This window comes from Panicum virgatum, chromosome 1N (genome assembly GCF_016808335.1).
Source record: "Panicum virgatum strain AP13 chromosome 1N, P.virgatum_v5, whole genome shotgun sequence".
Classification (NCBI taxonomy): domain Eukaryota; kingdom Viridiplantae; phylum Streptophyta; class Magnoliopsida; order Poales; family Poaceae; genus Panicum; species Panicum virgatum.
In genome coordinates, this window is record NC_053145.1 from 15,191,556 (window position 1) to 15,214,572 (window position 23,017).

The 23,017-nt window shown below is 44.4% G+C and overlaps 1 protein-coding gene across 3 annotated transcripts; it reads left to right on the forward strand.

Moving 5' to 3' along the window:
• Positions 1 to 8,533: 8,533 nt before the first annotated feature.
• On the forward strand, positions 8,534 to 11,402 carry LOC120655290 (protein CLT2, chloroplastic-like). 3 transcript variants are annotated; one of them, XM_039933044.1, is made up of 9 exons: positions 8,534 to 8,818; positions 8,983 to 9,148; positions 9,418 to 9,523; positions 9,743 to 9,842; positions 9,917 to 9,952; positions 10,117 to 10,167; positions 10,283 to 10,406; positions 10,690 to 10,774; positions 10,905 to 11,402. In XM_039933044.1, the coding sequence occupies exons 2-9, from the start codon at positions 9,085 to 9,087 to the stop codon at positions 11,020 to 11,022; spliced, it is 684 nt and encodes a 227-aa protein (XP_039788978.1). In that variant the 5' UTR covers positions 8,534 to 8,818; positions 8,983 to 9,084; the 3' UTR covers positions 11,023 to 11,402. The 3 variants fall into 3 exon arrangements, with proteins under 3 accessions (XP_039788978.1, XP_039788977.1, XP_039788979.1); XM_039933043.1 differs by having other exon boundaries at positions 8,534 to 9,148; XM_039933045.1 differs by having other exon boundaries at positions 8,537 to 9,148; positions 9,408 to 9,842.
• The last annotated feature ends 11,615 nt before the right edge of the window (positions 11,403 to 23,017 follow it).

Consider the following 23,017-nt stretch of genomic DNA (forward strand, 5'->3'; position numbering starts at 1 on the left):
CCGGATTGACGGTTGAGCTGAAGAGAAAGAAATATGAGCACTCTACGATACCGTTCTGACTCTCAACCGCCAAAGATGAGGTAAAACTAAAAGCTCCACAGGAATAGGATAAGAGGTAAGAACAAAATGCCAACTTATTCAGAATCAAGGTAAGAAGCATTTGGTTGTGCCTAAGTATAAGTTGGAAATTCAACATTGTAGCAACTCCTGATCAACAACGAGCGCCTTGTTTTGCTCAGGGACGAGCAAAAGGCTAGCTTGGGGGTGTTGTTGACGGTCATTAAGTGTGAAATATGACCGTCAACTACACTCATTTAAGAAGAAAAACTATACCTCTTACTCGCATATTTGTATCACTAACCTAGCTCCACAGTTATTTTCGAGAATTTATGATTTCAGGAGCACAAGTCCGGAATAAGACGAAAACATGACGAATACACAGACAGAAGTCACAGACGATCGTGTCCTGCGCAACATGAGCAAAGGAGGCCCACAAACCAGAACAAACCGACCAACCAAGCCCCAGCACCGACCATCTGATATCAGGACCCACCAGGCAGTGTAGCAGAGAAGGTCGGTGGGAAATGGCGCCAAGGGGGGGGGGGTCGGCCGACCCCACCTGTCTGCCTCTCCCGCTGATTTTTGGCGGGAAGCTTGATCTTAACCTCCCAATGGCGGTTTGGCATGTTTCCATGTTTAGAGATGGCGGGAACTGACTCTCAAGCTATAAAAGGGGCCTCCTACCACTCTCACCACACACACCACTTGGAAGCCTCTCTCTCTCTACACTCTCTTGTGACTTGTACTCCTTAGGGTAGTGGAGCTAGGCTAGTACTTCATCTTCTTCGCGAATCTAGTCATCCTCGGGGTCGGCGAGCAATCCTAGGCCTCTGGTATGGCTTCGTATTCCGACTTTCTTTATGCTATTCATTCAGAGTTCGTTCTTGGTTATCTTGCTATGTTCGTAGCTTGCTTAGCCTTGATCAGTGTTTACCCAAGTTATAGTAGTTGCATGCTTAGACCAGATGATCTAGGTAAGGATATCGGTTCGTTGTGCTTTCGGGCTTGCCTTAGCATCTTACCTGTCCATCCGAAGGGTGGGGGACCCGGGGGTGCTAGGGTGGTGACCTCATATGCGGGCATGGTGTCCGGGTATGCGGGATCCTTCGGATATGACGGTGCTCCACGGTGTGACTAGGGTAGACCGCAGGTGGTGACCAGGGTTTACCAAACCGGTGAGAACCGGTCGGGTTTGACCGTTTATTGGTCAAACCGGTCCGGCCCGGTTCTGGTTTGGGCCGGTACCAAACCAGGCCCAAATTCAAAATTCAAATTTGAATTCAAAAAATGAAAAATTCCCAAAAAAATTCCTAAAAATACTTTAAGGTGCGACGAATCTAATGGTGTCAAATTTTCTCAAAAAATCATTCATTTAGTATAGTTTGCGGGGATTTGAAGTTAAACAAAAAAAACGTGCATACAAAAGTATACAAATATAATGTAAAAGTAGTACAAAAGAGGGTTGGAGGGTTCATTTAGGCTAAATATGTTATACAAACATTTATTTAGTATACTTTGCGGGCATTTGAATTTAAACAAAAAAATAAAAAAATTTGAATTTGACCGGTTACCAGTCAAACCGGCCGGTAAACCGGTCAAACCGACCAGTAAGCCGGTAGGAACCGATTGAATACGCAATTTTGAATTTGATTTTGAATTTGATCGGTTTGCGGTCAAACCGGACCGGTATACCGGTACCGGACCCCGGCGGTTTGGCCGGTCCGATCGGTAAATTAAACCCTGGTGGTGACAGCCCTGTCGGTCCGCCGGGAAGCTGCTTTTCGGTTAGCGTACTCCCCGACGTTCGGGTATGGTGTAGGAGTTCATGCAAAGATGAAACAGAACTGGATGTTCTCCAGTGCGGGTCATTCTCCTCGATGTCCCTAATTTCCCGGCACCTGTAGTTCTAAGCAATGTGGCTAACATAACTTATCTGCTAACATGAATAGTATACTAGGAATCTTTGCCTAAGCTCCCACTAACCTTAGGATTGCTTGTTTATTCTTTATTCATGAGAGTTGGCTGTTCTGTGTGTGTCACATTACCCCTGATTATCCTTCATTTATCACTTACCCTTGTATAGTCAGTGGTCTTCATCTTGCTCATATGTGTCATGGTTATGCAACTAAGTAAATACACTTTACACAACCTAGCCATCCCTTGGGAAAAATATAAATAACGATACCCTGAATACTTCCGGGTGAAATGCTACAACGGTATATCCGTGCGCTTGCGGATCCTTCTGTAAACGTTAAGACATACCACATGGCATCTTCGAGGCGCCGTTGGTAGGAACTAATCACTCCTAGTGGCGACAGTGGGACTAAAAGTTTGCACACTAGCTCACTTCTTCATGCACTATGGGCCTTTGAGATTTATTTGGAATTTTTGAAATTGTTCATGGGCCTAGCCCAAATTCCATCAATCCCCCACCAGATCTCAAATACCCATCAGAGATTTTGCCTGTCTCTCACTACTGTTTATATACCAGTGTTTCAGCAAGGACTGTTAAGTTGAACTCTCGCTTAGAGCTTCAAGCTACACTCATTCACAACTTGAACAAAGGACTAAGCCTTGAATTGCAAGTTTTGTGCGAACAAGATTCACTCAAAGCCTGAACCAGTACACGACAGCTAGTAGCCTGCTCCGCGGTTGGAGCATATAAGTCGTACTCCCTGGTCTCTTCATGAATTTACTAGAGATCACCCAAATCTCACAGACTGCGACGTTAGACAGTCAGACTCATATAGGCGTGTTCCTTCAAGAATACTCTGTACGATAGCATCTTTGCTGATCAGAGCCAACAGAAACACATTAAGGCACATAGCCAACCTGCCTTACAGCAACTGAGAGTATTGCATCTTCACTCAGAGAGGGTCTAATCATTACTCTCCTTAGTTCACCAACAGCTTGTTCTTCCCAACTCCTAATTCACGGGATCTCCGATCACATAGGTTGGGTTACCACTGTGACAACTTATACGGGTCTCATACCCATCTCCCTTGATGCACTATCTATCATATTTCGTGATAATCCTTTTGTAAAGCTATCTGCTAGGTTTTTATCTGTTTGAATATAAGTTACACTTATTACTCCGGAGTTTCTCAACTTCCTGACGGATTTCAATAATCTTTTAACATGTCTTGATGACTTTGCATTATCCTTAGCACTGTTCACTTTGACTATCACTGTTTGATTGTCACAGTTCATAAGGATAGACGGCATTGGTTTCTCAACCACAAGCAAGTCCATCAAGTGCTCACGCAGCCACTTTGCCTCAACAGTGGCTATATCCAAAGCAGTAAGTTCTGCTTCCATGGTTGACCGCGTCAAAATGGTTTGTTTGCAAGACCTCCATGATATCGCACCACCTTCAAGGGTAAACACGTACCCACTCGTGGCATATAGCTCATCAGCGTCAGATATCTAGTTCGAATCACTATATCCCTCAAGCACATCAGGGTGCCCAGAATAGTGAATCCCATAACTCATAGTACCTACTAGATAGCGCATAACCCTTTCAAGTGCATGCCAATGATCAGTACCCGGGTTTGACATGAACCTGCTCAATTTGCTCATAGCAAAAGATATGTCGGGTCTCGTTGCGCTAGCTAAGTACATGAGTGAACCAATAATCTGCAAATATCTCAGTTGATCTTTGGCAATTTTTCTGTTCTTTCTCAACATCACACAGGGGTCATAAGGTGTTGAAGAAGGCTTGCTGTCAATATAGCCAAAGCGGCTCAAGACCTTTTCCACATAATGGGATTGTGAAAGAGTAATCCCATTCTCAACCTTAATAAGCTTGATGTTCAGGATAACATCAGCTTCTCCCAGATCCTTCATATCAAAGCTCTTTGATAGAAAGGACTTGACCTTATTGATCACATCAATGTTTGTGCCAAAGATCAGTATGTCGTCCACATACAAGCATAATATAACTCCTCCACCCCACCATAGCGATAGTACACACATCTATCAGCCTCATTAATGACAAAGCCCGCAGAAGTTAAAGTTCTGTCGAAATTCTCATGCCATTGCTTTGGTGCTTGTTTCAAGCCATACAAAGACTTCAAGAGCTTACACACCTTGTTTTCTTGACCTTTCACTATAAATCCATCAGGCTGATCCATGTAGATCTCCTCATCCAACTCTCCATTTAGGAAAGTTGTCTTAACATTCATCTAATGAATGATAAGACCATATGAGACAGCCAAGGAAAGTAGTGCTCGAATAGTGGTCAATCTAGCGACAGGTGAGTAAGTATCAAAGAAGTCCTCGCCTTTCTTTTGTGTGTACCCTTTAGCAACAAGCTGAGCCTTGTACTTGTCAATAGTACCGTTAGGCTTAAGCTTCTTCTTGAATATCCACTTACACCCTACTGGTTTGCAACCATATGGTTGTTCAGTGAGCTCCCATGTCCCATTAAAAAGAATTGAGTCCATCTCACTTTGGACAGCTTCTTTTCAATCATCTGCATCTGGAGATGTATATGCCTCTGCAATGGAAGTGGGTGTATTGTCCATAAGGTACACAGTGAAATCATCACCAAAGGATTTTGCAATCCTTTATCTCTTGCTCCTTCTAGGAGCTTCACTGTCATCCTTCTCTAGGACGTGCTCGTGCTCATCGGATTGTTCAGAAGACTCGATAGGTGCAGCTGGTTGAGGAGTTATCTCTGTCGAAAATCTAAAACTCCTATACATATCTTTCATAGGAAAAATATTCTCAAAACATGTTGCATCACGAGATTCCATAATAGTATCAACATGCACATCTGGTACCTCAGAAACCACTAAAAATCTATAAGCAATGCTCCTCTGAGCATATCCTAGAAAGACACAATCCACTATCTTAGGTCACAACTTGCGCTTCTTTGGAATAGGCACATTAACTTTCGCTAAACACCCCCACGTGCGCAGATAGAAAAGTGATGGTTTTCTCCCATTCCACATCTCATATGGAGTTTGATCTTGATTCTTGTTTGGAACTTTATTCAGGACATGACACAAAGTCAATACAGCCTCCCCCCACCATGCCCTAGAAAGACCAGCTGTGTCTAACATGGAGTTAACCAAGTCAGTCACCGTGCGGTTTTTCCGCTCGGCAATCCCATTTGATTCGGGAGAATAGGGAGGCGTCCTCCCATGAATAATTCCATGCTCCTCACAGAATTCATCAAATATTTTGGGAAAATACTCACCACCATGATCTGACCTTAGACGCTTGATTTTTCTCTCTAGTTGATTCTCAACCTTGGCTTTATAGATTTTAAAGTAGTCTAACGCTTCGTCCTTAGTTCGGAACAAATAAACATAGCAAAATCTAGTCGCATCATAAATTAATATCATGAAGTATCTCTCTCCACCTTTTGTCAACACACCATTCATCTCACATAGATCAGAATGTATGAGTTCTAGAGGTGCCAAGTGTCTCTCCTCAGCAGCCTTGTGAGGCTTCCGAGGTTGTTTTGATTGCACACAGCTATGGCACTTAGAACCTTTGACAATGGTGATTTCGGAATTAAACACATGCTGGAAAGCTGAGACATCAAACCAAAATTAACATGACACAAATGTGAATGCCAAACACTCGCATCATCACTAACGTTGCCACAAATATGGTTCACCGACTTATTATAGAATTCAGCAAGAGAAAAGCGGAACAAGCCTCTGCAATCATAGCCTTTACCAACGAATTGTCCATGTTTCGACATGACAAATTTATTGGACTCTAACACTACCTTAAACCCGTCCTTGCATAGGACTGACCCGCTGACCAGATTCTTGTTGATAGTGGGCACATGCTGCACATTCCTCAGCTGCATGATCTTCCCCGAAGTAAACTTCAGATCTACCGTGCCAACACCATGAACAGAAGCATGTGACCCGTTCCCCATCAGCACGGAGAAGTCCCGAATGGTCTGGTAAGAAGAAAACATGGAGATGTCAGCACACACATGAACATTAGCACCCGTATCAAGCCACCAACTCGTGGATTGAAAAATTGAAAGAACTATAGGTAAATTACCTTACCCATCTCCAGTGATGCTCATGGTCACCATGTTGACATCCTTGGACTCACTTGCTTTCTTGGCCCTGCGGTCTGCCCGATCTAGGCACTCCTTGGAGAAGTGTCCAAGCTTATCACATGCATAGCACTTTTCCAATGCCTTGTTCTTCTTCTTCTTGAAGGTAGTGGTCTTGTAAGGCTTGTTATTCCCTTTGTTCTTGCCACGTGGGAACTTCTGGACCAGGTTGGCGCTGGACTGACCTTGATCTCCTTTCTCAGGCACGTCCTTCTTCCGAGCCTTCTCCTCAACATCAAGAGTCGCTATCAGATTTTCAACTGATTTCTCCTGTCTCTTGTGTTTCAGAGTTGTGGCGAAGTTTCTCCACTGGGAAGGCAACTTTGCAATAATGCATCTAGCCACAAACTTGTCGGGAATAGAACACTTAAGGAGATCAAGATCCTTGACAATGCACTGCACCTCATGCACCTGTTCCACCACAGAACGGTTATTCACCATCCTGTAGTCATGGAAACTCTCCATGAGGTACAGTTCATTGTCCGCATCTGTTGCATCATACTTTGCAACCAGAGCATCCCACAGCGTCTTCGTCTCTGTCTCATCAATGTACACACGGACTAATCTGTCTGACAGATTGCTAATGATACATCCGACAAAGAGATTATTGGCCTCATTGTACTTCTTCTGCTTTTCAGCAGTAAGTACACCCACAGGCTTGCCAAGTCTCATGTCCCAGATGTGCATAGCAGTAAACCAGAGGCGAACCTTAGACTTCCAGATCTTAAAGTTCACGCCAGTAAACTTTTCTGGCCTCAGTGACTCAGCGAAACTAGCCATTGTTAAATCAACAGATTGTCTATAATCAGGTTTTTGGATTGTTGGAAAAATAGACAACTGTAAGTTTAAATTCCAAACTAGATTTAACATGACGAGAATTAAACTTAGTATGCATGATTCTAACATACTAGACAGTACGTACATCATAAACATGATTATGAAATAGATCTGATAATGAGATACGTACTGAGCGGGAGCCACCGGGAAGACAAACGACGCAGACGAGACAAAGACGGTCCTTCTAACGGATCGCAGCAACCGGCGCTGCAGACGATGGTACGCCGCAACACCAGACTTGGACGGAGGACGAGCCGTGGCGAAGAAGATGAGCAGTCACGCTTGGCGCTTCCCAAAAACCTGATTCGTCCTCTCTCGGTGCAGGATCACAAGAGCGAGCGGTTCCGGAGACCTGCTCTCCTGTTCGCCGGGGCACGCCGGCGCTCAGGATGGAGCAACTACGAAGGCGGCGCAACAGCGAGCGGACCATTCACGCGTGTGCACCCACATATTTCGCCCCGCCCCGCCAGGCGAGGCGAGGCGAGGCGAGCGAGCGCGTGGAGCTCCCCTTCTCTCCCCACACACATAGCTTGGAGAGGTGAATACAACCTCCATATTTAAGTTGGTCATATTCTACTTCAACGAGCAAGGTGGGACTAAAGGTTTGCACACTAGCTCACTTCCTCATGCACTATGAGCCTTTAAGATTTATTTGGAATTTCTGAAATTGTTCATGGGCATAGCCCAAATTCCATCATAGACATCATCCAAAGCATGTGTGCATGCTCAGTGCTCCATGTTGGTTTATATATGCATATGCACTTCATACAAACTAGTGTGGCCAGCATCAGTCAGTCAGTGATCTACTGTTTGACTGCGAATGAGTAATAATCGCCCATATGTGACCGTCACTTGTGGGCACAAGATCAACAAATCTGCCCCCACTGTCACTATGTAAAAAATAGACAAAGGAGACACTTGTACCAGTGACGTTAAAATAAAACGCGTCACTAATACATTATCAAAGACTGTTAAAGATACAACACGTCACAGATAGTTTTACCACGCTCTGTTAGCAGATATATTAGTGACATGTCTTGATAAAACGCGTCACTAACAAATGGAACCATGATAACTCAGAGCCCTTTTAGTTACCAAAAATTTTCATCCAAAATTTTTTGCCTCATCTTTAGACACATGTATGGAGTATTAAATGTAGTTAAAAAATAAGATAAATTGCACAGTTTATATGTACACGATGAGACGAATCTTTTGAGTCTAATTAGTGCATGATTAGCCATAAGTGCTACAGTAACCACATGTGCTAATGATGCGGTCAAAGACCTCAAAAGATTTGTCTCGCGGTTTCCAAGCAAGTTCTGAAATTAGTTTTTAATTAGTGCCCGGAAATCTCTTTCGACATCTGGTCAAACATTTGATGTGACCTTTGTACCAAAAATTTTCATCAACTAAACACCCCCTCAGACGACAATACTTCAGACGCGTCACTGATAATATGTACATCAGAGACGTGGGTAACACATCCGCGTCTATATTCGCTTCTCGGACCCGAAAAAACAATAAAGCTCAGTTGAATGTAACGCCCTCGCATCCTCTCCTGTCTCCTCGTCTACGTCGCCTCTCTCCCTCAGTCCCTCTCTCTCATCTCAACTACGGTGACGAGATCCTCCGCCCAAGCCTCACCCGCCTCCCTCATTCCTACCGCTCGAACCTCACCCGCCTCTCTCCTCTCCGGATCCTAAATCATTTCTTCATCCGAGCTTAGTACTTACTCCCGTGAAGCCCTGATCCAAAACCTAGGGTTTCGAATCAAAAGGTGCGCAGCCGGCGGCGAGGAATCGAATCGCGTGAGCAGCCGGCAGCCAACAATTGGTGTGTTTGGTCCCCCAATTCGTTTGTCGCTTCTCCCATTCCATCTCAAACCCTTAATCCCCCAATTCGTGCCCAATTTCTCGACTGGACTGCTTGATGCGTCGGCGAGGGGAACGCCTCCTCCCCACTGATGCGGTGATGCCTCCTCCTCATTTCCTCCGCAGGAGGCGAAGGAGGCCCTTCGCGGCGGGCGGCGGCTTGGCCGAGGGCAATCCGCTAGGTGCCCCCAGCCCGCGCGCTGCGCTGGGCTTCGCAGGCGTGCAGGGATGCAGAGCCGCAGCCGTATAACTGCGCGGCCCGAGCGGCCGAGGGGCAGCGTCCCGACCCCAGGTGATTCCTCTCTCTCTCCCTCTCAGATCCGAGCCCCCAATCCCTTGTTCAGAGAAGCAGCCTCTGCAGGCATTCGTCGTTCCCATCCTCGTACATTTTTTCAGCTATGTGCGTAGTTCTTTTGCCTCATTTGTTTTTGTGAATCCTTCCGTGCTATGCATGTTTAGAACCTAATGCAACTGTACCTTCAGTTTTTTATATCCGTACGGTCAATGAATTGTGTTGAAAATAGCTGCGTAATTATGAATTTATGCTGCAGTCATTTCTAGTGTGGCAGCTTATCTTCTCTGCCCTGCTCTTGGGAAGGACGTACTCTGCGAGACAAATAATTGGTCGCCTCCTAGTAACTTCTGGTGTGATTCTCGCTGGTGCAAGGTATGCCATTTGAAAACTCTGCTTTATTTTTCTGGTCTTGTGGCATAACATATTTTTGGAGGAAAAGTTGTATACGTGCATTTGGGTCTTTCACTGCTATCAGCTATAGTTTTCCACATAATAGTTATTGTATCCTATTGATTCTTCAAAGTGGTTATTGCCATGTTTGTAAATTATGATTGATTTGGCTATGGCTATCACAAAACTTGGATATTTTAGTGGAGCAAATGAGGGGCAATTTCTATCTGAAGTCCAGTTAATTTGGCCAGCACTGATGATCACATCGTCAGCATTTCAAGCTGGTGCGTCTATTCTGAAGGTATGGCTGCTTAAGTTGTCTCATGTTGTTCCTTTTGCTGCTGGTGCTGAGAATTGGTACATTTCGTATGACAGGAGGCTGTTTTCATAGATGGTGCAGAACGTCTTAAGGTTCTTTCTTTCATCTATCATTTTGGTTTTTTTAATGATCGTGTTTCAGGGATCGAGGCATATTTTTGACACTTCGTTCTGTTGATTAGTCAGTGATTTGATTTATTACCTCATGGTCAAATCACCATTCATAAAAATACTGTGTTTATGAAATATTTGCACAGGGGATGCGTCCAGACATCTTTGTGGTTAATTCATTTGGATCTGGATTTCAGGTGACCTTATGAATTGGATAAAATTGGTCTAGAATTACTTGCTCAATGCTTCACTGCATCATCATGTATTTGAACCTGGATTTAAAAACATATATTTTGTTATATTCTTTTGCAGGCCCTTTTTGTCTTTCTTCTTCTTCCATTTCTTTCTAACTTGAGGGGAATCAAGTTTGCTGAGCTTCCTGGTTACCTAAATGGTGGTGCTGAGTGCTTCTTAAATATTGGGGAAAGTTCCATTGGTAATGGTTCTTTCACGTAATTGGATATTTTCATTTAATTTATATATTGTTGTAGTACAACATGTACACTTTGGCTAGCTCAGTAACAAAATGTAATGTGTAAGACTTGTGTGGACTGATAAACTTGAAAACACGGACTTGTCTATGTTATGTTTGTGATTTATGATAGTTATTTAAGGATATCTTGTTGTTGGAATATTTCTTTATAACTTACATGTATCTGTATGCACATGTTGATCTCTACTGTCTTTATAGATTGCATTCCTGCCTTTGCTGTTTATAGTGGTAGGTATGGCATTCGATCTCACTCCTCAATTTGGTGAAGATGTCATCTGCCCTTGTTGCTTCCCTTACATCAACTTCAGCAGGTTCCTTTTCTGGCACCTTGCTTTTCTCCAATTTTTCATGGTCATTGGTTGTGGTGCCACTGGGTGGTACACACTAGATAAAATGAATTTATTCACGACCATGCTGAGTCATGTTCGTTTTCTGCTGTAGTGCCAATATCAATCTACATCCTTTCGCTTCCTTTGCCCTACATCCCTCATGGCGCAGAGCTAGGCACGTCTTTCATCATTGGTGCTGTGGTGCTGCTGGTGGGTCTGATTCTGTATAACCTCCCACATAGCTGGAGATACTAGGAGCCTCTTGTCTGCTCCCATCATTTGAAGAACATGAGAACACGAAAGGTCATTCACTGCTTAATATTCAGTAGCTGCTGCCGCGTGGTAGGAGTAGACGAGGAAGAGCAGTGCATCTGCTTTAGAAGTACCTGCAAATCATAATCCGTAGCTGTAATTCGTGAGAAAACTAGCAGCAGCAGATCGCTTTATTCACTAGCAGTCAATATTCAGTATCCACCTGCTTCAGTACTACCAAGCTAGTGTCCACCTACTTTTGTAGTACCTGCAAATCTTCTGTCCTAAGATGAGTTTTCGGCACCCTATTTTAGGTGTACATAGTTGCAGATAAGAAACATAGTTGCAGTGTTGACAATCTGATTAATTTTCCTGAAAAGACTGGTATTGATGCATTGTGAATTTAGAAATGTACACCGTGGATCTAGATTTCTTTTTTTTTTGTTTTTGTAAATTGTTATTAGAGACTCGTTTTAACTAGCTGCGTCTCTGGTGTGGTTCATTAGAGACGCGTTTTAACTAGCCACGTCTCTGATAAACCACATCAGAGATGTGTTTTAACAAGAAGAGTCCCTGATGTTGGTCATCAGAGACGCGGAAGCCATCCGCGTCTCTAATGTGGTCACATCACAAACGCAGATTTCCACGTATGTGATGCGTTGTTATCACAGACGCAAATTTACATACGCGCGATTTCCGTGTCTGTGATGAGGCTTAAGAAGAATCTCTAATAAGGTGTTTTTACATAGTGTGTGTTGCACTCCTGATAGTAAGTATGCGGCTACATAGAAACGCAAGAGTAAGAACAAGGGCCTGGGTTCTCGATGTTCCGTCCGCTTGTCCAGGGCGATGACAATCATCTATTAGCAGAGATGTCAGAGCGAGTTTTTACCATTTGGTATCGAGTGAGACGATCGAGAGATATATAGATGAAATTCAAGGCAGGCACATGCAAACAGAAGTACGTAGACACACTGTAGATAACAAACACAGTAGTAGGACACCCACGAGGAGATCGATCGAAGACGAATCGACAAAACGCTAGCTGCACTGCAGTCTGCAGTGCAGCAGCACGAGGCTGGGCGCCGAGCGAGGAAATGATGGACCAGCTCTAGCTAGCTATTAGAACCGGTTCATGATGAGGTCCTTGATCCATGGCACCACGCCGCCGTCCTCCTGTGCGTCTGCCTTCTCGGCCTCCCCGGCGTGGCGGTTGTGGTGGTGGAAGCGGCGGCCGTGGCCGGTCGACCTCCTCCGCATGATCGCCTTCCTGAACCGCCGGACCAGCTCCTCCACCTCGTCATCCTCGTTTACGACATAATGGTAGGGAAAACCCTGGTCTTATCAAAACAAAATGTAACTTGTATTTTAGGCTCTGTTTGGTTACTTAGGCTTATTATAAAATGATAAGCATCTCACATGGTGAGGCTTATAATAAGTCCAAATAGGTGTTTAGTTGTACGGGTTTATAATAAACATCTACAGTATGTAATCACCTTTATGCCTAGATAGGGTTGTTGACGGGTAGGGTTGGAAAGTGTTGTTTTCCTGGTGGGGCTACCAGAAATAAGCCTCATAAGCACCCCTCGGCTTATGAAGACACTTATAATAAGCCTCGCCTTTAAACCTAGATGTTTGGATGGAATAGGGCTTATTTGGGACTTATTGGATGAGGCTTCTTATAAGCCTCTAGTAACCAAATGCCCCCTTAGCACCGATGCTACGGGTTATTATCAATATATACATACACAATTCTTCATATTTTTATGTATAAAGTTAAAAAGGTGAAATTTTTAGAAGGACGATAATTCAATAATGCAAGTTCACGTATAACTTTTGATTAGGTGGTGTAGAAGGACGATAATTCAATAATGCAAGTTCACGTATAACTTTTGATTAGGTGGTGTAGAGAGAGAGTATAAAGACAGAGAAAAAGGTGGTTGTTTCATGAGCCAACCACATCATAGGCTAAAATTTAGGACAATGAGATCACTTTCTCACCATTGTACGAGTTGTTTATTGTCATGCAACTCACAATATTTTTTTCTATGCACAAATTATGGAATCATGTATTCACTATGAGACAGTTTAAAGGTGGACATTTGAAATTTCAAGTAGTGTAAATATTTTTTGACAGTATAAAATACATATTAGTAGCATATAATTGAGTACCAATAACATAAATTGTTTATAATTTGAAACTGTTTAATATATAGATAATGGACGTACTAAATGATCAGTATATCAAAGTGGTAATATCAAAGTGGGGGATAGGTCTAGGCTGGTCAGTGGGCCGATTTTTGGAATATTTGGCCCATTTCAAGAAGGGAGGTGGGCTGTATGTTATTTTCTTATTTTTCTCAATACACATACATGTATATGATTATATATAGTTGATTTTTTTAAAAAATAAGGGTTATTCAATAAATAACCTTGAATACTAGGTAGGTCCGCCCCTGATCTCAAGATGATATGGCAATGTATAGACAAAACCAATGTACGGCCCTGTTTAGTTGGTGAAAAATTCCTACGGTATCGGTCACATCGAATCTTTGGCCACATGCATGAAGCATTAAATGCAGTTTAAAAAATAACTAATTATATAGTTTAACTGATTAGCATGAGATGAATCTTTTAAAACTAATTAGTCCATAATTTGATATTATTTGTCAAGTAACAACGAAATATGCTGCAGTATCAGAAGCCAAACTTTTTTACTAACTAAACACACCCTTAGTCTAAGAAACCACCCCAACTGCCTGTCCTGTCCATGCCCTCACTGCGACCACACCACATAGGCATCGGCCCCTAACAAGCACAGGGCAAGCACTGAGCACTGATGCCTGCTCGTCACCTTATCTCTGTTTGAATATTCCACTCTCACACAGTCACACTCGTTCGTTCATCACCATCAATTGATTAATGTGATGTAAGACTAAACCGGGGCAACAGGGCGGCCACACCACCGAAAGTTTTTTATACAGTGTTTTACGTACCTTCATTTGACCAAACAAATGGAACTTATTATTTCCCTAGAAAAAGGATGAAAAAAATGCGTGTTAGCACTTGAGTGGCTAGCTAGGTTGCTGTTTAATTACTTTACTTCTTTCTTCGAGTCGAAGGAGCTGTCATGCATGGCGAATGCTGCTTGTCCAAAATGTTTTGTTTTTTTTTTTGTCCAAATGTTTGCCTTGTGATTTTTCAATTTAATGCTTAGTGCTGACAAGGATGCTGCATTTTCAGGGGGAAAAAGTTAACGACCGAGGTTGGTCAAAGTCACCATTCTTATTAGTCAGATCAGAAAATTTTCAATTGGGCAAGGTTGGATCACAATTGTTAGAATTATTATTAACCCTACATTTTATTTGTTGACTGGTTATCGTAGAATATGTCCATCCTCTGACCGTCATTATATTACCTCAAAAGAGTCACCACAAATGGGAAAAAACTGCCTGTAGAAATAATTAGAACGGCTTACCCCCAACAAGGGGTCCGGATGTTCATTATATATCCCTGGAAACAAGTCCAGGTAAAACAAGTTACAAGTGTAATACAAGTAGGACTCATAATCCAAACTATACCTTTGTTTAAAACCTTTTGCAACAAGCCGTGTTTTGTAACGATCAATTGTACCATCAGCTTTATGTTTGACCTTGTAGACCCACTTGCAATCAATCACATTCTGGCTAGGCTGAGGTGAAACAAGATGCCAAGTACGATTCTTCATAAGAGCATTATATTCAAGATCCATAGCCACTTTCCACTCCGGAGAGGTAAGCGCATCACGAAACGAATGAGGTTCTTCAACTGCAGAATGCAAACCATAGCGAACTGTTCCATCAGTAAACTGTTTTGGCTTCCTAATATTATCCTGGAGGCGTGTCCTAGGACGACGAGGAGATGAAGCAATCGGCCCATGAATAGAGCGTGGAAATCCAGGCGGAGGGGAAGGAAGCCGTCAAGTAGGAACAGGTAGTTCTGAAGAAGTAGCTAGCGCAGATGATCCGGCCACAGAGGACGATCCGGCCATAGGCACAAACTCCGGTGTAGACACACTCTCAATCGCAGCACTTGGCGGACACGGGGCAGGCGGAGCAGTAGACGTGAAAGGTAGCGGAACACATGGCGCCGTAGGACTCGCCGTAGGAGAGTCGGCCGCGACCGTTGTGGGAGAAGATGAGACCAGATCCACCTCGACCGTCGGAGAATGAGCGGATAGCAGATCAGCTTTAGGCGCCGTGTTAGACACCAATTCAGAAGGTGGCACACCGGAGTTAGCCAAAAGAGGAAAGACCACCGGTTGTATCATGTTTTCTTGAGTACCTGAATCAGGAGACAGCTCAAACAGCTCGGTTGAAACATTAGTCAAATCAGTAACACTATGATCCATATCCCCAGCATGATTAGTGAGATGAGAGGGTAAAAGAAGAATTTCACCACTGTCACAGCCTAGAAAAAAAAAGAGAAAAGAAAAGAAAATCCCACGCCGGGCCCACCTGTCAGTCGCCCTTCTCCTTCCCCTGCTCTGCTCGGTGCCGCGCGTCGCCCCGTCGCCGGCGTCGATCCTCGTAACACGCGTCGACGATCTCTGTTCCGCGCACGCGTCCTTATCCGTGCTGAGCCCGCCCCCTCTCCTTATCCGCGCTCGACCGGCATCCCCGCCCCAAACTCTAGCCCTTCCCCTCCACCTTTGGCGCCGGCCGAGCTCCTTGCCGCCGCCGATTCGCCGCCCTCGGTGAGCCGTAGCTCGATTCCTTGCGGGGAGAGCTTCTCCTCCTTTGATTTTGGCCCTCATCCAGCCCTTTTCCCTCCCCTGCAGGCCCGCCGCCGCGCCGGTCCGCCCGCCGCCATTCCCCGCCGTCCAACCCGCCGGTGAGGCTCGCCGCCACCTCCTTCTCCCCGTGCGCGCCTCCCCTGGCCGCTCCGGCCCTGCCTCCGCCGTGCCGCCGTTCGCCGGCGCCGCGCGCGCGCGGGCCGCACCGTGGGCGCGCCCAGGCGCGGGGTCAAGGAAGGCCTTGGCCTTGACCCGGCCTGGTAGTGCCGCCCGACCCCCTGGGCCCACCTGGCGGTGGCCAGGGTGGCTGCCTCGGGTGCGCCTAGCCTTTTGCTAGGGTTTTGTAATGTTTTAATTGTCTGCAATCTTGTAAAATCCATAGAAATTCGTGTATAGCTCCAAAAATTATGAAACTTATTTTGTTGGATTCCTCTAGCTTAGATCTACTTAGGAAAAATATTTTTTTGCATGTTACCTTGCAATAGATTTATCTATAGTTTTATCTTGCAAAAGTGAGTTTAATGCTTAGTTTTTGGTATACTGCTGGAAAAATGCCAAACCAAATTTTGTTAGACTTCTTGTGAGGTGTAGTTTTCAATGGTGCAACTTGTTCACATGCTACCTTGCTGTTAATCAAAGTTTTAGCTTGTTTTCCTTATGCGTTGTCTGAAAATGGTTTAATATAGAACTTTTTGCTGGAAAGTGAGAAAATAGTAAAACCAGTTTTGTTAGCTTTGTTTTCATGCCTAGTTTCTATGATATTTTTTTCTTGGATTTGTTTAGTTAAGTTATCAAATGTGGGTCCCGCACCATTGATCTTTTGCACCCTTCTGGGAGTACAGTTATTATGTCTCTTGCCAAGGTGGAATCTTATTTATATGCCTTGGCGAGTACCAAAGCCACGGCGTTGGAAGATATTCCCGTGGTGTGTGAGTATCCGGATGTCTTTCCAGAAGAATTACCGGGTATGCCTCCTGATCGTGAGGTGGAATTCATTATAGAGCTCATGCCCGGGACTGCTCCTGTCTCTAAACAGCCTTATCGAATGCCTCTCAATGAGTTGAAGGAATTGAAGAAACAACTCAAGATTCTATTGGATAAGGGTTTCATTCGTCCGAGCTCCTCTCCTTGGGGATGCCCGGCTCTTTTTGTGAAGAAGAAAGATGATAGTTTACGGATGTGTGTTGATTACCGTCCGTTAAACGAAGTCACTGTCAAGAACAAATATCCTCTTCCTCGGATTGATATCTTATTTGATCAACTCTTGGGAGCTCGATATTTCTCCAAGATTGATTTAAGGTTAGGTTATCATCAAATCAAGATCCGGAAAGAAGATATTCCAAAAACGGCTTTCTCTACTAGATAGGGTCTTTATGAATTCACTGTCATGTCTTTCGGCCTCACCAATGCACCGGCTTATTTTATGTATCTGATGAATAGCATCTTCATGGAGGAACTTGATGTTTTTGTGATCATCTTCATTGATGATATTCTCATTTATTCCAAGACCGAGGAAGATCATGCTCGTCATATTCATAACGTCCTCCAAAAGCTTAGAGAACATCGTCTTTATGCCAAGTTCAGCAAATGTGAGTTTTAGCTTGAAAAGGTCTCTTTTCTCGGTCATGTTCTCTCTAAGGATGGTATTGCTGTAGATCCTAGTAAGGTGCAAGATGTTCTTGATTGGAAGCAACCTCAGAATGTCCATGAGATACAGAGCTTTCTTAGACTTGCGGGATATTACCGCCGGTTCATAGAGAACTTCTCTAAAATTTCGAAGCCGATGACCGAGTTATTGAAAAATGGAGTTAAGTTTGAGTGGACTCAAGCCTGTGAAGAAGCCTTTCAAACCCTTAAGGATCGCCTCACTACTGCTCCAGTTCTTGCTCAGCCAGATATTTCTAAGAGTTTCGATGTTTATTGCGATGCTTCTCGCATCGGTCTTGGCTGTGTTCTTATGCAAGAAGGCCAAGTAGTGGCCTATGCTTCTCGTCAACTCAAGCGACATGAAGAAAATTATCCTACCCATGATTTGGAGCTTGCGGCCGTTGTCCATGCTCTAAAGATATGGCGTCACTATCTGCTTGGCAATCATTGCAATATCTATACCGATCACAAGAGCCTCAAATACATTTTCACTCAATCTGATCTCAACATGAGGCAACGTCGGTGGCTTGAACTGATCAAGGATTATGATATTGAAGTGCATTGTCATCCTGGTAAGGCAAATGTCGTCGCTGATGCATTAAGCCGGAAGGCTCAATGTAATTGCTTGAACATAGCCCCTCCTTTGCATACTCTCTGTGATAATCTCCGGAAACTTGGAATTTCCATAGTCAAAGAAGGTTATCGTGCTACTCTCACAGTCAAATCTAACCTTTATGATCAAATTAAGGAAGCTCAAAAGAAAAACAAGGGTATGGCTCGAATTCGGGCGTTAATGAATGAGGGCAAAGCTCGGTGTTTCTCTACGAATAATGAAGGAGTTCTATTCTTTGGGAAGCGTATTGTGGTGCCTAAGGATCATAACCTCAGGTGAATTATCCTTGATGAAGCCCATAGTTCTCAATTCTCCATTCATCCGGGCAGTACCAAAATGTATCAAGATCTCAAGCAAAGGTTTTGGTGGACTCGCATGAAGCGAGAAATCGCTCGATATGTCGCCGAGTGCGATGTTTGTCAGAAGGTTAAAGCCGAGCATCTCAAACCAGCCGGTACCCTTCAGCCCTTGCCTATCCCATCATGGAAGTGGGAAGAAATTGGAATGGATTTCATCACTGGATTACCCAAGTCTTCTCAAGGGTATGATTCTATATGGGTAATCGTGGATCGTTTGACGAAGTCGGCTCATTTTCTTCCGGTAAAAACTACTTATCTCGTTAAGCAATATGCGGAGTTGTATCTCACTCGGATTGTATGTCTTCATGGTGTCCCTAAGAAAATTGTCTCTGACCGCGGTCCTCAGTTTGTTGCTCACTTTTGGAGAAGTCTTCATGAAGCCATGGATACTGATCTCACTTATAGTACTACTTATCATCCTCAAACCGACGGTCAAGCCGAGAGAGTCAATCAAATCTTAGAAGACATGCTTCGAGCCTGTGCTCTCATATATGAAAAGAAATGGGTTACTTGCTTGCCATTCGCAGAATTCTCCTATAATAATAGTTATCAAGCAAGTATCAAAATGTCTCCTTTTGAAGCCCTTTATGGAAGATGGTGTAGGACTCCTATTAATTGGTCCGAGTCTGGAGAAAGGCCTTTTTTTGGTCCAGATTTGGTGAAAGATGCCGAGGAGCAAGTCAGGGTTATTCGTGAGAATCTTCGCATTGCTCAATCTCGTCAAAAGACTTATGCTGATCGTCGTCGCCGAGAACTTCATTTTAAAGTTGGCAATTATGTCTATCTCAAGGTTTCTCCATTTAAGGGCACTCGCCGTTTTCAAGTCAGAGGAAAGTTAGTGCCACGCTATGTCGGACCTTTCCGGATTATTAAGAAAGTTGGAGCAGTGGCTTATAAATTGGAACTTCCTCAATCACTCTCCGCAGTGCACAATGTCTTTCATATCTCTCAATTGAAGCAGTACCATCGTGTTCCAGCTGACGCCGTCGACCTTGAGTCACTTGATCTTCAACTGGGCCTTACCTACGAGGAACACCCAATTGCCATTCTTGATCGGGATGAAAGAAAGGTGAAGCGTAACATGGTGAAGTTTGTAAAGGTTCAATGGAGCAATCATACCGAAGATGAAGCCACTTGGGAGCGTGAGGATCGGTTACATCAAGAATACCCTGAATTCTTTTCCGATGAGTAAGTTTTCTCCCTACCCCACCCCATTTTCTTGATGAAGATCATAGTTCTAGATGTTATATATGTGTACACAATCACCATCAAGAAAACCCTAGGAATGTCTCACACCACATCATCCCTGCCTTTATGCATCATCTCTTAGATGTTTATCTTGTCTAGGTGAATATGGCCTCAACCTAGTCCGAGTTTTATCCTTCCCCTCTTGTCTACCTAAATCTCGGGACAAGATTTTCTTAAGAGGGGGAGAGTTGTCACAGCCCAGAAAAAAAAGAGAAAAGAAAAGAAAATCCCACGCCGGGCCCACTTGTCAGTCGCCCTTCTCATTCCCCTGCTCTGCTCGGTGCCACGCGTCGCCCCGTCGCCGGCGTCGATCCTCGTAACACGCGTCGACGATCTCCGTTCCGCGCACGCATCCTTATCTGTGCTGAGCCCGCCCCCTCTCCTTATCCGCGCTCGACCGGCATCCCCGCCCCAAACCCTAGCCCTTCCCCTCCACCTTTGGCACCGGCCGAGCTCCTTGCCACCGCCGATTCACCGCCCTCGGTGAGCCGTAGCTTGATTCCTTGCGGGGAGAGCTTCTCCTCCCTCTCCTCCTTTGATTTTGGCCCTCATCCGGCCCTTTTCCCTCCCGTGCAGGCCCGCCGCCGCGCCGGCCCGTCCGCCGCCGCCTCTGCTCGTCGCGCCGCCCGTCCACCGCCGTTCCCCGCCGTCCAACCCGCCGATGAGGCTCACCGCCACCTCCTTCTCCCCGTGCGCGCCTCCCCTGGCCGCTCCGGCCCTGCCTCCGCCGTGTCACCGTTCGCCGGCGCCGCGCGCATCGCGCCGCGCGCGCGGGCCGCACCGTGGGCGCGCCCAGGCGCGGGGTCAAGGCAGGCCTTGGCCTTGACCCGGCCTGGTGGTGCCGCCCGGCCCCCTGGGCCCAACTATCGGTGGCCGGGGTGGCTGCCTCGGGTGCGCCTAGCCTTTTGCTAGGGTTTTGTAATGTTTTAATTGTCTGCAATCTTGTAAAATCCATAGAAATTCGTGTATAGCTCCAAAAATTATGAAACTTGTTTTGTTGGATTCCTCTAGCTTAGATCTACTTAGAAAAAATATTTTTTTGCATGTTACCTTGCAATAGATTTATCTATAGTTTTATCTTGCAAAAGTGAGTTTAATGCTTAGTTTTTGGTATACTGCTGGAAAAATGCCAAACCAAATTTTATTAGACTTCTTGTGAGGTGTAGTTTTCAGTGGTGCAACTTGTTCACATGCTACCTTGCTGTTAATCAAAGTTTTAGCTTGTTTTCCTTATGCATTGTTTGAAAATGGTTTAATATAGAACTTTTTGCTGGAAAGTGAGAAAATAGTAAAACCAGTTTTGTTAGCTTTGTTTTCATGCCTAGTTTCTATGATATTTTTTTCTTGGATTTGTTTAGTTAAGTTTGCATTCCTTTTCTGATTTACCTTGTTTAGAGTGGCTAAAAACTCATATATTTATGGTTATTTATAGGAAAATGTTTTTGCTGCAAAACCAATTTTCATGAGTTCTTTGCAATGTCCTCTGCATGCTCAAATTATTTCATGATTTATGCTTGTTGTTTAGTTCATTTCTTATTTCTTGCATCGCATTCATGCATTTTAGTGACCGAACCGTCGGAGAACGAACCCGTGGAGCCCACCGAGTCCGTGGAGCCTGAACCCGGAATCCCATTCGTGGTCGAGCCCGAAGTTAACCAAGGCAAGCAGCTAAGCATATTCCTTGCACCTGGCTAATCTGATTTAGTTTAGCTATTCCACCTGGGTAATGTTGGGCTATATATATGTATAGTATGTATGTATTGCATCTTTAAACCTATCTTTATGCATAATCCTTCCTTGATTTGTTATCCTTGTTCTTGGCACTAGTTAGTTAGTTAATTACTTAACTTGACTAGATACTTAGCCCTGCTTAGAGTACTTCTATTGCTCCCTAGACAGGAATGGTTTGGAGGATCACATTTACCATTTATCCTTGATCGCACTGGTTCGGTTGAGTTGTTAAGAGTTTGGTAGTATCAAGATTCGAGCGGAATGGTAGGGCCTAGAGAATGGAATCACATGGGCATAGTCCGCTTGGATCGATTAAGGACCGAGTGGATGACATCGGTTTTGAGCACCTTTTCGTGCTACCACATATCCAATATAATGGTATGGATGAGCCAATTACCTTCTTTGACTTGATCATTGATGTGCAGTCCTAGCTACGTGGCTACGGGCTATGCAGAGAGGCTTAGTGTGTCCCCAGGTGGACTTTTGTGTAGGAAAGTTTAGAGATGTCCCTGGTGGAACTAAGTCTCTACTCGTAAGCTAGGTGTGAGGTTCAATGATCGAGCCTTGTTGGGAACGGTTGACGTGAGTACCCCCTTGCCCGGCGTGATCGGTTGGGTGAGTCGCATGGTCCTCGCATCGTGTGGGTAAAGTAGTACACCCTTGCAAGGTTATAATCAATTCTAATTGCCGCGCTCTCGGTTATGAGCAAGCTCATTATCCCATGAACTCCTCATAGAATTTCGATTGTGATGGGAATGGTTCATGTTGTAGTTATGATCAGTTATAGATTATATTACTCTCTTAATCAACTAAAAGTGTTTGGGGTTGGGCAAGATTAATTAATTCTAATAGGTGATAGTGTAGAGAGCTAATGCTTATGCAATAACTTCTTAACCTTAAAGCTTTTACTTGAGCCATTGCATGATCCTTGTATATGTAATCGCGTAAGTCTTGCGAGTACCTTTTGTACTCAGGTTGCTTTCTAAACCTAGTTGCAGATGAGCCGGAAGTGGTGTTCGGCCACTTCTACCCCGCTGATCCAAATGCGGGGGAAGAGTAGGTCGTGGTGGCTGTAATGTTGTCCTTGAGCAAGGCATCATTACCTTAGTAAGTCTTTATCGTAATCGAGCTTCGTGAGAGCATGTAAATGCAATAAACTTTATGTTTCTGTTTAATATGACTATCGTGAGCCCAAGGCTTGTAATGGAAGTTAGCTTGAAACCCACCTATATTGAACTTGTAATATTAAGTTTCGAACTCTGTTTTTGATAAAACTGCTCTTTGTGGATTATTGGCGATGTATTCGATTGTAAACAGTATGTGCATATGCTGATTCTGGGCGTATGTTGGAGCACATACCGGGACTACCGGATTTGATATTGTTTTGAATGAATGACGTGTCGGTTATTCGTGTCTCTAGATGTGGGATAACACGTGGTACGCTCTCCGGCAAGCACGTGTTAACTCTCATCTGGATGATAATGACCGGCGGTTCGTTTAAAATAGTATCAAATTGGGCGGTTCTCACAACCACAAAGCCGAGCACCAGCGTTTGGATGGAGTTGTGAAAAAGGAAAAACACCCTCATCAAAAACTACATC